Below are 14,118 nucleotides of genomic sequence, written 5' to 3' on the forward strand. Positions count from 1 at the left end.
ATGCCCTGGCAGCTGGAATAAACACTGAGGGCCTCCCCTGTTCCTGCCTCTGTTTCTCTCGGGGGAAGGAGGTCCCCTTCCACCAGCCCTCCAAAGGAGGTGTGTGAGACCACAACCAAGTCTGGGCTGGAGGAGCAGAGCTATGGGGCATCCCATTTTTGGAGGAGCCTATGGCCCCTGATTGCTTTAAACTAGCCGTAGTCACAACTAGTTCCTGAATCATCTCCAGATTCTGGTGATTCATGCTTCCCTTTGATGTTCCCATGATTCTTAGGGAAAAGTATGATGCAGCTGTCTCTGGTTCTTTTTCTGGCTTGGCCTCTCCCATCCCTTTTCTGAATCCACACACTCCAAAAGCTGCAAAATAAAAGTACTTTAAGAAGAGAGATGATGGTTTCCCCCCGTTTAACCTGATTATCTGGCAGCAATGCTGGCTTAGCTACAGGGCAGCTGTTTGTGGTGGGCAGGAACAGCAGAGAGGATGAACGTGTAACGGTTGTGAAGAGAAAGGAGCAGTACTATGACTAATGGCTGCTGTTGCTCCTTTAAGAAATACTGGAGGAAGGAAATCTGAGAGCTGATTCATAGGCAGGCTGTCATGCTGTCTGGGAAGTCCCCTTCCAGGGAAGCCTTTGGCAGGAAGATTTGTTCACCTTGCCTATGCTGAGATCTCTGCTTGTGTGGGACCAGTGCTGGTAGCAGATCTGTTTCCTCAGCTCACATGTCTCAGACTCACCAGGAGGGAGGAGACTCACTTGCACTCAGAGAAGTTTTTCCCCAGTTTCACTTTCAGGGCTTGGACTTGTTTTGGGATTGGCTAGTGACTCAGCCTGTTGTGCTGGTGTGAGACTCCTCACCAAACCACTGCAGAAATGAGGAAGTGCTGGATCACTGTACAGCCAGGAACTTTCTGAGCAGCAGGTTGCGAAGTGGCTCTCCCGCAGGTTACGAAGCCGAACACCTGGTAAGTTCCCTGGTGTTTTCCCCAGGGGAATCACTGTCCTTTTTGACATCTGTGGGTCTTTTTATTTTCTTTTGTGGTGAAGGTAGAAAGAGGCACAAAGGAGATTTCCATGATCCCCCATGCAGCCTGCCATCCTGGAAACTGCCAGCTAAGCTAGAGTTTGCTTTGTTCTGACTTGGTGACAGTCACAAGACTCTGTCTTTCTGCCAAAGGGCTGAATGGGGTATCTGGGCTCCTCTAGAAAAGTTTTGAAGCTGCACATCTAACAGGAGGCTGAATGCTGGTATCTTCTGAGCCTTAAAAGGGATGTGAAAGCATTAATATATGAGAAATGATACTTTCATTTATTGGGTGGAACCAGCGTCACACATGTTCTGCCGGGGCCTGAGGCAGGGCGAAACCTACAGGTCTGGTTTTAAATATTATTCTTAGGATTTTATAACCAGCTAAAGCAATGTTTCTTTCAGCTACCCATGCCACCTGGCATTGTCTAGAGCAGGGGTCGGCAACCTTTCAGAAGTGGTGTGCCGAGTCTTCATTTATTCACTCTAATTTAAGGTTTCGCGTGCCAGCAATTTTAATGTTTTTAGAAGGTCTCTTTCCATAAGTCTATAATATATAACTAAGCTATTTTTGTATGTAAAGTAAATTAGGTTTTTTAAATGTTAAAGAAGCTTCCTTTAAAATTAAATTAAAATGCAGAGCCCCCCGGACTGGTGGCCAGGACCCAGGCACTGTGAGTGCCACTGAAAATCAGCTTGCATCCCGCCTTTGGCATGCATGCCATAGGTTGCCTACCCCTGGTCTAGAGCAAATTACAGGCGGTGGTAAAGTAACAGTCCTACAGATTAGAAGGATCCCAAACACTAAAGATTTTATTTTCTCAACATACGCAAAAGAGTTGTAGAGGTTCAAGAAAGCAGCTTGAGTAAGGCCCATCCATAAGTCACAACCTTGCAAACCTCTAGGCTCACCAGTAATTTCATGTACATGTACATAGTCCCTTTGAGTTCACTGAGACTATTCCAGTGTGTCAAGTTATTCACATGCTTTTATATTTGCAGGATCAGGGCCATCGTTTGTTTCATATGCATGTGTGATCTGGCTAGGTACTTGCTGTGGGCCCAGCACCATAGCATCTGAGTACCTTAATGAGGTGATGCCCCTGGCAAGACTTATCCTACAGTGAGGCTTACAGTTCTCCTGGTAAATTTCATATGTTAAAAGCCACAATGCCAAAGACAGAGGATTTGCTTCCTATGGACGCAGTGCTGAGCACAGCTGGGATCTGGGCTTTAGTAAGATTCAAATGTGAATGTGAGGCTGAAGCTCAGAGTCTATGCTGGGGTTCTCCACCCCGCGCCCTGGGAGTGTTGGTGGAAGGGGTGCACCTAGAGAGGCCAGGGCAGCCCTCACAATTTATCCCTGCCGCTTGGATTTGTCGGGTTGGGCCAAATGGGAGTTTTGAGAAATGTACCAAAATCGTCAATGAATAAGAGATTTCTGTGTATTTCTACTCCTGGAACATGCCACGTGGATCTGTGGTGCTACCGGCAGCAACCACTGTTATCGTCACATTGCTGCTCATGTCACACTGAGCCACACACTTCCCTGGAGAGCTTCCTCTGAAACCAGGGAGTTCCCCACTCCACTGCATCTTCCTGAAAGCTGTTATCACTGCTACCATATCCGACCAGCCCTCACCTGCCACGCAGACTGTGCCCTCATGGCAGTATGTGGTGTGGGTAAACCAGGAGATCTGCCAGCAGCAGACACCCCGGCACAGTGAGCGTGTCAGGGATGTGGCTGAAGTGCCGGTGCAGTACGGCTGCTCTAAACTACTCCACAGATCAGACAAAACGGACCTGGGACTGGGGAGCTGCATCTGACTCCTTTGTAGCCCCCCATCCCTCTCAGCTGGACTCTGACCCTATATTGCAGGGTGGAGGAAACAAAGGGGGAGGGGAACAGGCGGGGCAGCAGGGAGTCCTGGCTTCCAGTCCTCCAGGGCTTGTCCTGTTGAGGTCTGTGAATGGCAGAGGGACGGAGCTGAGCGGAGAGGGGGGGCAGGGCAGAGATTGTGGGGAGGGAAATGGGGGTAGAAGCAAGGCTATGGGGGGATGAGCAGGGGGAAGGAAGCCCTGACTACCCAGCCCACTTCTTTGAATGGTTCCCTGACGTCCCTCTGTCCAAGCTCCAAAATTACCAACCCTCCTTTAGCATCTGCTCCCCTTGGCAGATATCAGGCAGCCTCTCCACTCCCCTGGGAGAGCACAGGCCCAGGCCCCTCTCCCTCTGCACAGCTCTGGTGCCCCCTCCCTAGCTGGGCACAGCTCTGGGGAGCCCTGGCTGCTCTCAGCCCCCCATTTCTGGGTTCCCCAATCCCCCACCCTGGCACATTTCCAACTCACCCCATTGCCCCACCCTCCAAGCACAGCACACTCCCCACCCAGGAAAGCTAAGGCCCCTGACATCCTGCAGTGCCCCTCACCTGCCCCTGTTCTACCTTCTCCTGCCTGGGGGTGGGGTGAGGGTAGAGGGAGCATGCATCTGCTTTTGTTACCCCAGCATGCTGCTGCAGCAACAGGCCACCAAAGGAACAATCTATGAGCAGGTTACTAAGGACCCCATGGTGCACAGTTGGCCTGTGGGCCCTTTGTGTTGGGTAACATGGCAACAGCCAGCTGCCTCTCTGCTTTGATATGCTGGCATGTGGGCCAGAAGTTTCCTTTCTCACAAAGACCCTCTGCCTCTTTCCAGGGAGGTGCTGCTTCCTAGCGGGAAAGTGGCCAGGGAGTGAGGCGCTTAATTGCTGACGCCAGCCTCGTGCCTATGCCCGTGGAAGACCAAGCTGCTGATTAAGCAATGCCAAAAGGTGAGCAGCGCTCAACCATCTTCAGGGGATAGGGCTCCCTTCACTGTGATCCAGAGTAGCTATTTTTCTCTTCTGCCCACCCCCAAAGCGCAACAAATGAGTTTAAATACACATCTGTATTGCCGTGCTGCAGGTGTGGCACACAACTGTGGGTCACACTCTTTGGCGCTTTTCCCATAGCCCCAGCTGCTGGAATCATGTGATTATGGGAGAATTTCAGGTTCCATTTAAAACAAGAAACCAAGTTTCTACCCCCCGGGTTTGCAGAGAAAAGCTGGACAATGCGAGCCAGGAATGCTCCAACACTAGAAAGCAAAGAAAAATAACACTGAATGTGTTTTGTTGAAATCTCACAATATTTAAGATCATCTCATGTTTTCTGGGGCTTGACTCATGATTTTTGAATGTTTGGGGTTGATGCTACTGTTGTTTTTCTCCCAAAACTTAACTGACCCTTAATGATGGAGCCACCACTGGTGCTTCCAGGAGAGCTGTTGTATGGTGCTCTGCTAATTAGCCAGATGTAATGGAGCATTTCTGCAGGCCATCTTTATTAACGACACTCGATGTGCAGTTGCAGTGTATCCTACTGTTCAAAAGATCAATATACAAACTGTAGAGCTCTGGGCGCTGTGGCCCATAGGTATAAACACTGTAAAAGTGGTGATGGCAACATGTCAGACCCCAGCTGCTGAGAAGGCATACCAGCAGTTCTACAGGTGAGGAGCATCAGCCTGAGCAGATGGACACAGCCCCTTCCAGAGCTTCTCAGCACAGTGCAGGAGCACCCTTCAGATGGTGCAGCATCATGTGCCTGGCCAACTGAGTGAAGTGGTACAGAGAGGGAGGAGTCCAGGGCCCCAGCCTACCCCCGTGGAGGTAGCTTCTCACCCAGGCATCTATGGCATCTCAAGGTCAAGAACTGCGTGGGGCACAAGATGAGGGAGGGATCCGGTCACCACCCTTCCCTTTGTCGGGGACTCGAACCCCAACAGCGAAGTTCGTTGTCTGACCGCAGAGAGACCAGGCAACACCAGCAAGGTCCGATCAAAAGTTCTTTATTGATAAGTGCACGTATCAGTAAAGAACAGCTCGTATCCGAAAAGAACCAGCCCCCTCTTTACAGCTTAGTATTAGCTTATATAGACAGTTTTATTACGTCATAGATCATTCACTAGAGCAATCCACCCCCTTTGTCTAACAACTAGAAATTAGACACCTTTTAATATATACGCATGCCTAGTCTCTACAATATTGAATTGTTAATATCTCAACAAGCGCCAAAGGTTAGGAATGTGAGGGAGTTAAAAACACACCGAACACTAAACCAGGGAGTTAGTCAGAACTGTGAGATGCTTGTGTTTCTTATCGGTCCTTCAAACACTGTGTCTTAACACAACACAGCTGGCATCAGCCCCCTCACTTATCTTGCTCTTTCCCAGGGCTTTGTGAGACAATTCTGCCTGTCAGTATTTCACTCTGGGTTTTCCCAGAAACCTCTGCTAGCCTGATTTTAGTCAGGTTGGCACAACTGGTTTTGTGCTACATCTTTATTCAGGCCTAACAATCCCCCCTTTGTCCCTAGAGGACCAACGGGACTCTTGGGACAACAAAGTACTGCTTGGCAGGGCACAACCGGGTTACGGTTTCTTCAGTTGCAGACGAAGCTACAAATCGCCTTCAGAGGTAACAGTTCATTGGTCTGGGGCACTGACTATAAATCAGGTAGGTATACCAAGGGGTCTAATGTCCCAGATGTCTCGGTAAACAATTCAGTCCCACATGCATCCTCCCCATGGACCCAGCAGGATTCGGTATGTGAAAGCTACACCCACCCTAACTGGTCCATATGCTTGGAAGTAGCACTATGAATATCCACACTTTCATCCAGAAAGTGTCCAAGTATGTTTGCATGACCACAGATCAGATGGTACTCCTGACGTGTCTGTAAGGGCAGTGGGCCTAGTCCAGTGGTCAGGATCAATTTAAACATACTAGATCCCACTGCAATGCCTTCCCAGCCTCAGTGATATTCAATACCATCCCTGTCAGTAACTTCTGGGTCATAGAACTAAGGGTGGAAATGACATGTCACTCAACAACTCCAGCCTGTACTGAAGATAGCTGAGCTGCAAAAATAAGGCTATTGGCCTTTTCTAGTCGGCCCAATTTCTTATCACATTCTTGGCCTTTAAGAATATTCCAAATGGCTGTGTACCATTGGCCCCTAGACCACAGGGATTTGGTCAATCCTCTTTCTTTCCAGAGGAAATAACCCAGGCCCTCTGTTGTGCTAATCTAATGGCAGCCCCTTGTGAGCAATCTGGGTATGTAAAAGCGATCTGAAAACTGGATAAGGACAATGTTATTCAAAATGCAATGAGGGAGGCAATACATGCTGAAGGATTTATCCAAAACACAGGGCGCAGCCTGTAGAATAAACCCCAAAATCCAATTAATACCACAGTTCCAAATATAAGTCCCACAAATTTCTTCCTGCCAGTGTGTAATTGTTTGTTTCTTCACCAGGGTCAGTTCTTAATGTTCTTTTTAGTCAGGAATTCCTGGACTTTGGCAATGTCAGTGGAGTGAGTGTTTCTTCTTCTTTCCCAAAACAATTGTGGTTTAGCATCCTACAGGGGAGAGGTTTCCAGCACATATCACCCTGTAATAGCTGTGCTTTTTCTATAAAAGTCTAAAGGCACAGTTGGTCTGTCAGTGGACAAGGGAAAGGTTACCAGTACGTTACCTTGTCCTTCTTCCCTGCTGTCCAGAAGCACAGTAGAACTAGAAGAAAGAATAGGCGAATCATCAATAGGAAAATTCTTCTGATGTGGAGGGGTCTTTTTTGCAGTGAGAATCCTGGGTCCAAGCAGTTAGTCTTTGGCACTTCACAGCAGTGTTGGTAGACAGCAGGACTCAATACGGGCCTTTCCAGCATGGAGCCAAGGCAGTCTTTCGTTGATGGATCTGTATGTAGACCCAGTCTCCTGGTTCCAAGGAGGGGCAGGCTGCTAGGATCTTTGGGTTGTTTCTTCTTTACCTGTGAGAAAAAAAAACCTAACACATTGCATTAGTGTCTTTGCAGATTTTACAAATTTTATAGCTGCATGGGCAAATTTAAGTCCCCCCCTTGTTCCTTTTGAGGGTTAGCCAAGTCTTAGCTGTGAGGAGTGTCCTTGACGTCTCATCTTTAAACCAAGCATGTTAACTATTTTTTTCTCAGTCAACTTGTCCTTTCGTTTTCCCTCCTCGGCTGTTTTTTTTTTTTTTTTTTTTTTTTTTTTTGTAACCTACAAAAGAAACTTTTACTTTTTACTTATGTACCGTTTGTTAACAATGAACAATACACATTGCTGTTTTACAGTACATTAGTCTTATCTACTATATGCCACATATACCATTTCACTAAAATAATGTTATTACAGAGAACTTGAGAACAACAAACCAAGACAAGCACACCCACTTCGATGAGTTCATTTAATACAAACTGTAGTCCAATAGCTGTCCCACCATCCCCAGCCTCTTGGCTAGAAGTCTGAGGTAGCCAGAAGGATCTCCATGTACAATATGGGGAGTGGGTTAAACTTTCCATGTCCTTGCTTTCAAAGACTGTTAATATGCAAATTTCAATAACAATTGTCAATTAAAAGTTTTGGCCAAGGTAGTATCTTTCTCTTACTTAAGAAAATGTATAAGACTTTAGTATATCACATTTTTGCTGATGTATCCAAACACTTTGTATTCTAAGTTGAACAAAACAAATATCTGCATTTTAATCCAACACTGCTGCTTGATTTTAAATCAGACCCATCCCATATTAAAATATTAAACACATCAATTTTTGGCCACAAGACATACACCACAAGACAGAACATAGAACACAAAACACAATTTTTACTGTGCCAGCAAATCATTGGTACGTTGAATGCTGTTCAGCCGGGCATCAGTGTTCTCTGATTATCTGAAAAGACAAAACAGAAGTCTACCTCTTCTGGGCAGGCAATCATTACTAAAAATATACAAATACTCTTGTTGATTTTAGGCAAAACAAGGGAATTACCCATATTAATTAGATTAATTTGCATTAATACAGATGCTTGCTGGCTCACTTTTTACTTGTAACTCCTGCTTGTAAACACTGAAAGAAAACATCAGCACTCACAGTGCTCTTAGAGCCTAATACAATTTTAATTACATAGCACGGTATACATTCTTCAGCTAATTTAACAAAATTGTTCATAGCCAATGATTGCAATCTAATAATTTCTTTGCCTGAATTTATTTACAAACATTTCAAAGACACCAAGAACTTTTTACTTTAGTACATTTTACAAAATTCAACTGCTGTTCCCTCCAGCAAACTATAGAGTTAACTTTTCACTGTGCCTTAAATCACATGCTTGTCCTTTCAACAACCACTTACCAACTCAGATCACCATGCCAAATATTCTTCTAAGTATTTGAACCCCCTATGTGTATACTTACTTACTCCGTTCTTGTTTTTTTTTTTCACTACACCCTAAAAAGTTTCCAACCTGTTCTCCAAGCTCTCTGTCTGTTGCCTGGCCGCCTGGGCCCGATCCTTTTTTTTTTTTTTTTTTTCTGAACCGTTTCTTTCCATGGGTACCAACGTATTGCACTACCAGTTAGCTAGGAGGGTGGGCTTTTTAAGTAGCCCCCCACCCTTCTGGTCCTTTCCCTAAAAACATTTCTACTCACAAAAACTACTCGAGTCCTCCCCTGTGAGGCTTGCCACCTGGGCAAAACACATGGCCCACTGGGGCGTTGAACTATTTAATTTCCTCTTGTAGCAAAACACACTGCTGTTACAACATATGCTGAGCACAAATGGTTAAATTTTAACAAGTCCCTGAAGGACTGGTACTTGCTTAGCCAGGGCTTCCTTTTCTAACTGGAAATCCTGTCTCAAGGCCTGCAACTTGCCCTGGGCGCAGGTTTGAGTTGCGCCGCCTGGTTCATGTTCCATGCTCTTAATTGGCTCAATTCTAGTTATCAAGTACACATCTCGTCCCTTTTCTCCAACTACTCTATTGCCCAGTCCTGCTACGACTGGGGGTAGATCCACCTGCCACCCTTCCGGTCAACCAGTGGGTGGAGAGAAAAATGCTAAACCCCTCTTCAGTTCTCAGACTTACTGCAGCTGAGAGTAGGCTCACCTTTAATCATGCAATCCTCAACATATAACACTAACAGTACCAAACAAAAGAAACACAAAATAACAAAGGTAAAACAGATAGATGGTGTAAATTCTATAGGGCTCCCCTATTCTCAATTGCTCACCAAACTGTGACAAATCTGTTACCAATTTATCTACTGCAGGACGTTGGGGAAACACACCATATAATCAAATTTTAAAGCTTAATTAAAAATAATAAAACAACAATGAAGAGTGTTGGGAACACTCCCACATTACGCAGGAAGACCATGAATACTTTAACCCTTAAGCCACTTTAATACTCACACATGTCCAAACTGGCCACATCTGTATAACGTTCAGAGAAGGGGAATAGGCAGACGGGAGATTATCCTGTATACAGCTTGTCCAGAATTTCCAACATGCTTCTGCTCTTGGGAGAGCTGTTTTTTACACCCTGGAATCTCCTGCAGTGTCTCTTTTAGAGAGTTCAGTTCAGATTCCAGCCCGTGGCTTCTCCAGTTTCACCAAGGCAAGCTGAATTTCAAATTAACCCGTTCCTAGACAAATTGCTCACACTGTGTCAGAGACTTTTCTTTGGTGATTAAAAGCTCCTTTGAGATATATGATCTTATCTAGATTGAAGGTACCTTCTAATGGGCATTGTTTAGATAGATTTTCACGCGTGTAAAGATTCCAATTCTTTAAATACCTGCAGGTTTTAAGACCATAATGTACGTACATGTAACATGCTGGGGTACCCTTAGGGGGTGAGGTGGAATATTTAGACTGTCCCTCCCCCATTTTCCACACACACACACACCAAGGCCATTATTTCCTATTACCACGATGCATCATATCTTGCTGCACAGTCAATAAATTCAGATGGCGTGAACCCAAGAGAGACAGACGTCCCCACAGACAGTCTTCCTCCCAGTGTGGCTCTGGGGCATATGCTGGGGGATTTTTACAAGAGCTCTCCATACAGCTTTAAACATACAGCTCCAAAAGCTACCTGGTTCCAGAAATCTTCTTTCAATCTTTAAGTATTAGAGACAATGGGGCGTCCCCCAGGCACTTACTGCCAAATTGTTCCATTTTGTAAGGGGACTCTAACCCCTCTTCCCCGCGTCAAGGTAAAGGGACTCTAACCCCCACCTCCCGCGTCGAGCGCTCACTTACCTCTCCAGGGGACTCGAACACCTGGACTGGGACTCAAACCCAGGCTGGGACTCTAACCCAGACTACTTGGATCCTGTGCAAACCTGGACTGGGACTCTAACCCAGACCTGGACTGGGACTCTAACCCAGACCTAAGTTGTCAGGGACTCTAACCCCAACAATCTGCACTGGGACTCTAACCCAGGCAACCTTAACCCTACTCAACGGGTAGGTGGATGTTGCTGGATTTCTACGAGCTTCAGCTGGTTCACAGAACTCGCCTTATCGCCGACGCAGAGATCAGATTACCAGGCAAGGCTCCTCTAAATCAGAGGATGCGCGCTGCGTTGCCTCAAAGTCTGATCCCCCGCCGGAGAGTCAGACAAAGTCCCTTCGTGGTCGCCAAAGATGTCGGGGACTCGAACCCCAACAGCGAAGTTCGTTGTCTGACCGCAGAGAGACCAGGCAACACCAGCAAGGTCCGATCAAAAGTTCTTTATTGATAAGTGCACGTATCAGTAAAGAACAGCTCGTATCCGAAAAGAACCAGCCCCCTCTTTACAGCTTAGTATTAGCTTATATAGACAGTTTTATTACGTCATAGATCATTCACTAGAGCAATCCACCCCCTTTGTCTAACAACTAGAAATTAGACACCTTTTAATATATACGCATGCCTAGTCTCTACAATATTGAATTGTTAATATCTCAACAAGCGCCAAAGGTTAGGAATGTGAGGGAGTTAAAAACACACCGAACACTAAACCAGGGAGTTAGTCAGAACTGTGAGATGCTTGTGTTTCTTATCGGTCCTTCAAACACTGTGTCTTAACACAACACAGCTGGCATCAGCCCCCTCACTTATCTTGCTCTTTCCCAGGGCTTTGTGAGACAATTCTGCCTGTCAGTATTTCACTCTGGGTTTTCCCAGAAACCTCTGCTAGCCTGATTTTAGTCAGGTTGGCACAACTGGTTTTGTGCTACATCTTTATTCAGGCCTAACACCTTCCAGCCCTTGCAGGGCCAGGGCTCAATCTAGCTCTACAGATTGGCCTGGGAAAAGAACACCCTGCATCATGCTGGGCCATCCAACTCCAGGGAAAACAGGTTGAATATTTAGGGCCCAGAGCACCAGGCCACTTTGCTGCTCCTCTCTCTGTTCCCTTGGCTGCCATTAACACTCTGCATCTGCTTCTCTCTAGCTATTGTGATCACTGAGCAGCCGGCCTCCGCCTCCGTCCCTGTCGGTTACTCCCTCACGATGCGATGTAGGGCCACAGCCTGCACCTCCCTACAGTACCAGTGGTTCTACCAGTGCCAGGTAAGGCCTGGGGAAAGCACATCTGTGACTGCAAGACAGAGGCTCCCCTCCCCACTCCAGCCACTGTGCCACATGCATCAGTTACACGGATGGGCAGAGAACCCCCCCTCAGCCCTGTCAGTACAAAGCTGCCATGTCTGAAAGACTGAGTGGCCAAGAGTGGGGAGTGGGCTGGATCCAGGGGCCATGTGCAGGGGCTGAGGGAAAATGTTTGTGCTAGCACTGTCTGTAAGGAAGCTGGTAGAGAACAGAGAGGGGCAGAGGGTTGGACCGGGAGCTGAAGGTAGAAGAAACGGTGCTGGTAGCTGGAGGTGCAGGAGCAGTTCAATGAGAAATAGATTTGTTTAGCAAGGAAGGCAGCAGAACTGGAGGGAAAAGAGCAGAGGGGGAAATCCCCAGCTGCTGGCATTTCTCCAGAGGTGCTCAGCTCAGGAAGAGGTGCTTGCCAGAGGAGTGTAAAAGCCTGGGGGTGGAGCGGAGACAGTGGAGTCAGCAAATGCAAAAGATGCCAGTGTGGTTGAAGGAGACTGAGCACAAGGGAGAGACTGGTGGGCTGTGACAGAGGGAGGGGCTGAAGAGGAATGAGAGGGACTGAGGGATGAGAAGGAATGTGCAGGCACTGGGAGAACAGAGAGCAGTGCTGGGGGTGGGGTGGCGGTTGCCTGTGTCTTGAGAGGGATTAATGCATTGGCCCAGTAATTGCAGTCAAACAAGGAAGCAGGGAGAGGAAGGGAGGCAGCAGAGCTCCAAGGACAGCAGGGCCAGTGAAGTCACTTAGGGAGGAGGAGCCAGGGGGACAAGATATAGCCCTCCAGGGGAGGGGCAACGAGAGCTGGACCAAGCCAGCTTAGAGGAGAGAAAGGTGTGTGCAGGGGAAGTAGGAGGGTAGGAGACAAGGCACAGTAAGATTCACTGGTGGGCCTAGTGACTGCAGGATGGCAGCCTCTTCTCTTGGGCATGTAACAAGAGACCGGGAGTCTCTGCTCTCAGGGCCTGATTCTCCATTGCCTGGCATCTGGAGTCAGCGCTCCCCCTGGGCACAGCGCCCAAACCAGTCCCCGCTGCTCACTGCCACAGGGGTAAGAGGCTGAGACTGCACAGGCATCAAGTGACACAAGGGGCCAGACAGCAGCAAATCAGGCCCGCGATGATGATAAAGCAGATCAAGGCACAGGTGCTGAGAACCAGGTGGAACAGTGACACTGCATCCTCTTGGGCCTGGGCTTGCTCCACCCTCCCCGCGGGCTGCTCTGCTACACTTACCATTAACATCTGATTTCAGATTAAAACATTGGAAACAGCCACTCTTCCTGCAAACCCCATCCACCAACATGCAGACATGCGCACATGCACACCTTTCCCTTTGGCATTCACATCCACCTCAGGCAGGCTTGTTGTGCAGTCCCATGCTCACCCCAAATGCTCGTCTTGGTGCGGGAAAGGAAGCCAGTTAAATGGGGCAGTTTAGCTCAGTCATCTTTGCTAGGATGAATCCTGCTGCTCGGACAGGTTTGACAAACACACAGGAGAGCAGGAATAGGAGCCCCCCCGTCTCTGCATTCACAGCAGTGCAACCAGCAGGATGCATCCATGCAGCCTGGGAATCTCAGCTCCATTTCCCTACCTGGCAATACTTGACTGCATGCTCTGCCTTCCTAGCTCATTCTGATCCATTCTGTCACCGGGACAGGGCTGCTTCAGCCTGCCCTACTGCTTACACAGCCATGGTATAATAGAGATGGGTCCATTCTGGAGCCGGCCAGGTTTGGAACCAGGAGGCTAGGAAACCAAAAGCAAAGAGAATGGGGGGAAGTGGGATGTGTTTGCTTATTCAGACCCATGACACATCAATGGCAAGTTGCTGCTGGGAGCTGTGAAATGAGCTCCTCTCCCCTGTACCCACCTTTGCATCATCCATCAGTCTGGTTAAAGGGGCTTGAAACAGGGAGATTCTGCCACGTCTCTAGGGTAATGTCTCTCTCCAAGAGCTTGCTGGTGCCTTTGGGTTACAAACGTACTGGTGAAGAGAAAGGACTTTGTGCCATGTCCTCAGGTTGTGTTTTCTTTTCAGTCTGCTTGCTGCCAGATTATGGGGGCCACAGAGCCAGATTTGCTCATCACTGCAATGGAAACCCGACTGTACATCTGCCGAATCAATGACCTGCACAAAAACGTCACCTTCTCTAACTGGGTGAGAGTAGAGGTCCATCAGCATATTGCCAAAGGTACAAGCTCTTCTTTCCCCCACGTACACAGCCCGTGTGTTAGAGGGACCATTCCTTTACCTTTTCACTTCCCTGGTCCTTCTCGCATGAACAGAGAGCAACAATGTCCGAAGGTGCAAACAATTTGATTTTATTGGGGTGAATTTCCACTAAGCATGATTCCAATTTCCTTCCTCAGTGTCCCTGTTCCCAGCTCTGATGCCACAGAGCCTTGCCTGTGTCCCTGTTCCCATTCCCCCCCTTAGCAAAACATGATTCCAATTCCCCGCCGTCCCGAGCCTGACTGACTGCAGACTATATCGTAAAACTTGAGTTCTGCTTAGCTATACCTTAACCAATCATTTTACTGAAATTTAACTAACCAATCCTAACATATTGTAACATGATTATCTAACCAATTATATCCCACTGCCT

General features: G+C 47.6%; 1 protein-coding gene across 2 annotated transcripts in view; it reads left to right on the top strand.

Moving 5' to 3' along the window:
• Positions 1-14,118, top strand: part of LOC123344603 (mucosa-associated lymphoid tissue lymphoma translocation protein 1-like) — a 91,809-nt gene that overhangs the window by 11,663 nt on the left and 66,028 nt on the right. Inside the window, exons 1-4 of one of the 2 annotated variants that reach the window (XM_044980994.1) lie at positions 634-964; positions 3,725-3,839; positions 11,361-11,479; positions 13,551-13,704. In XM_044980994.1, the coding sequence (XP_044836929.1) occupies positions 3,830-3,839; positions 11,361-11,479; positions 13,551-13,704 (283 nt within the window). In that variant the 5' untranslated portion in view covers positions 634-964; positions 3,725-3,829. Of the gene's footprint in view, positions 1-633; positions 965-3,724; positions 3,840-11,360; positions 11,480-13,550; positions 13,705-14,118 lie in introns of those variants that run through there. The other variant, XM_044980995.1, reaches the window with a different exon arrangement.

This window comes from Mauremys mutica, chromosome 11 (genome assembly GCF_020497125.1).
Source record: "Mauremys mutica isolate MM-2020 ecotype Southern chromosome 11, ASM2049712v1, whole genome shotgun sequence".
Taxonomy (NCBI): Eukaryota; Metazoa; Chordata; order Testudines; family Geoemydidae; genus Mauremys; species Mauremys mutica.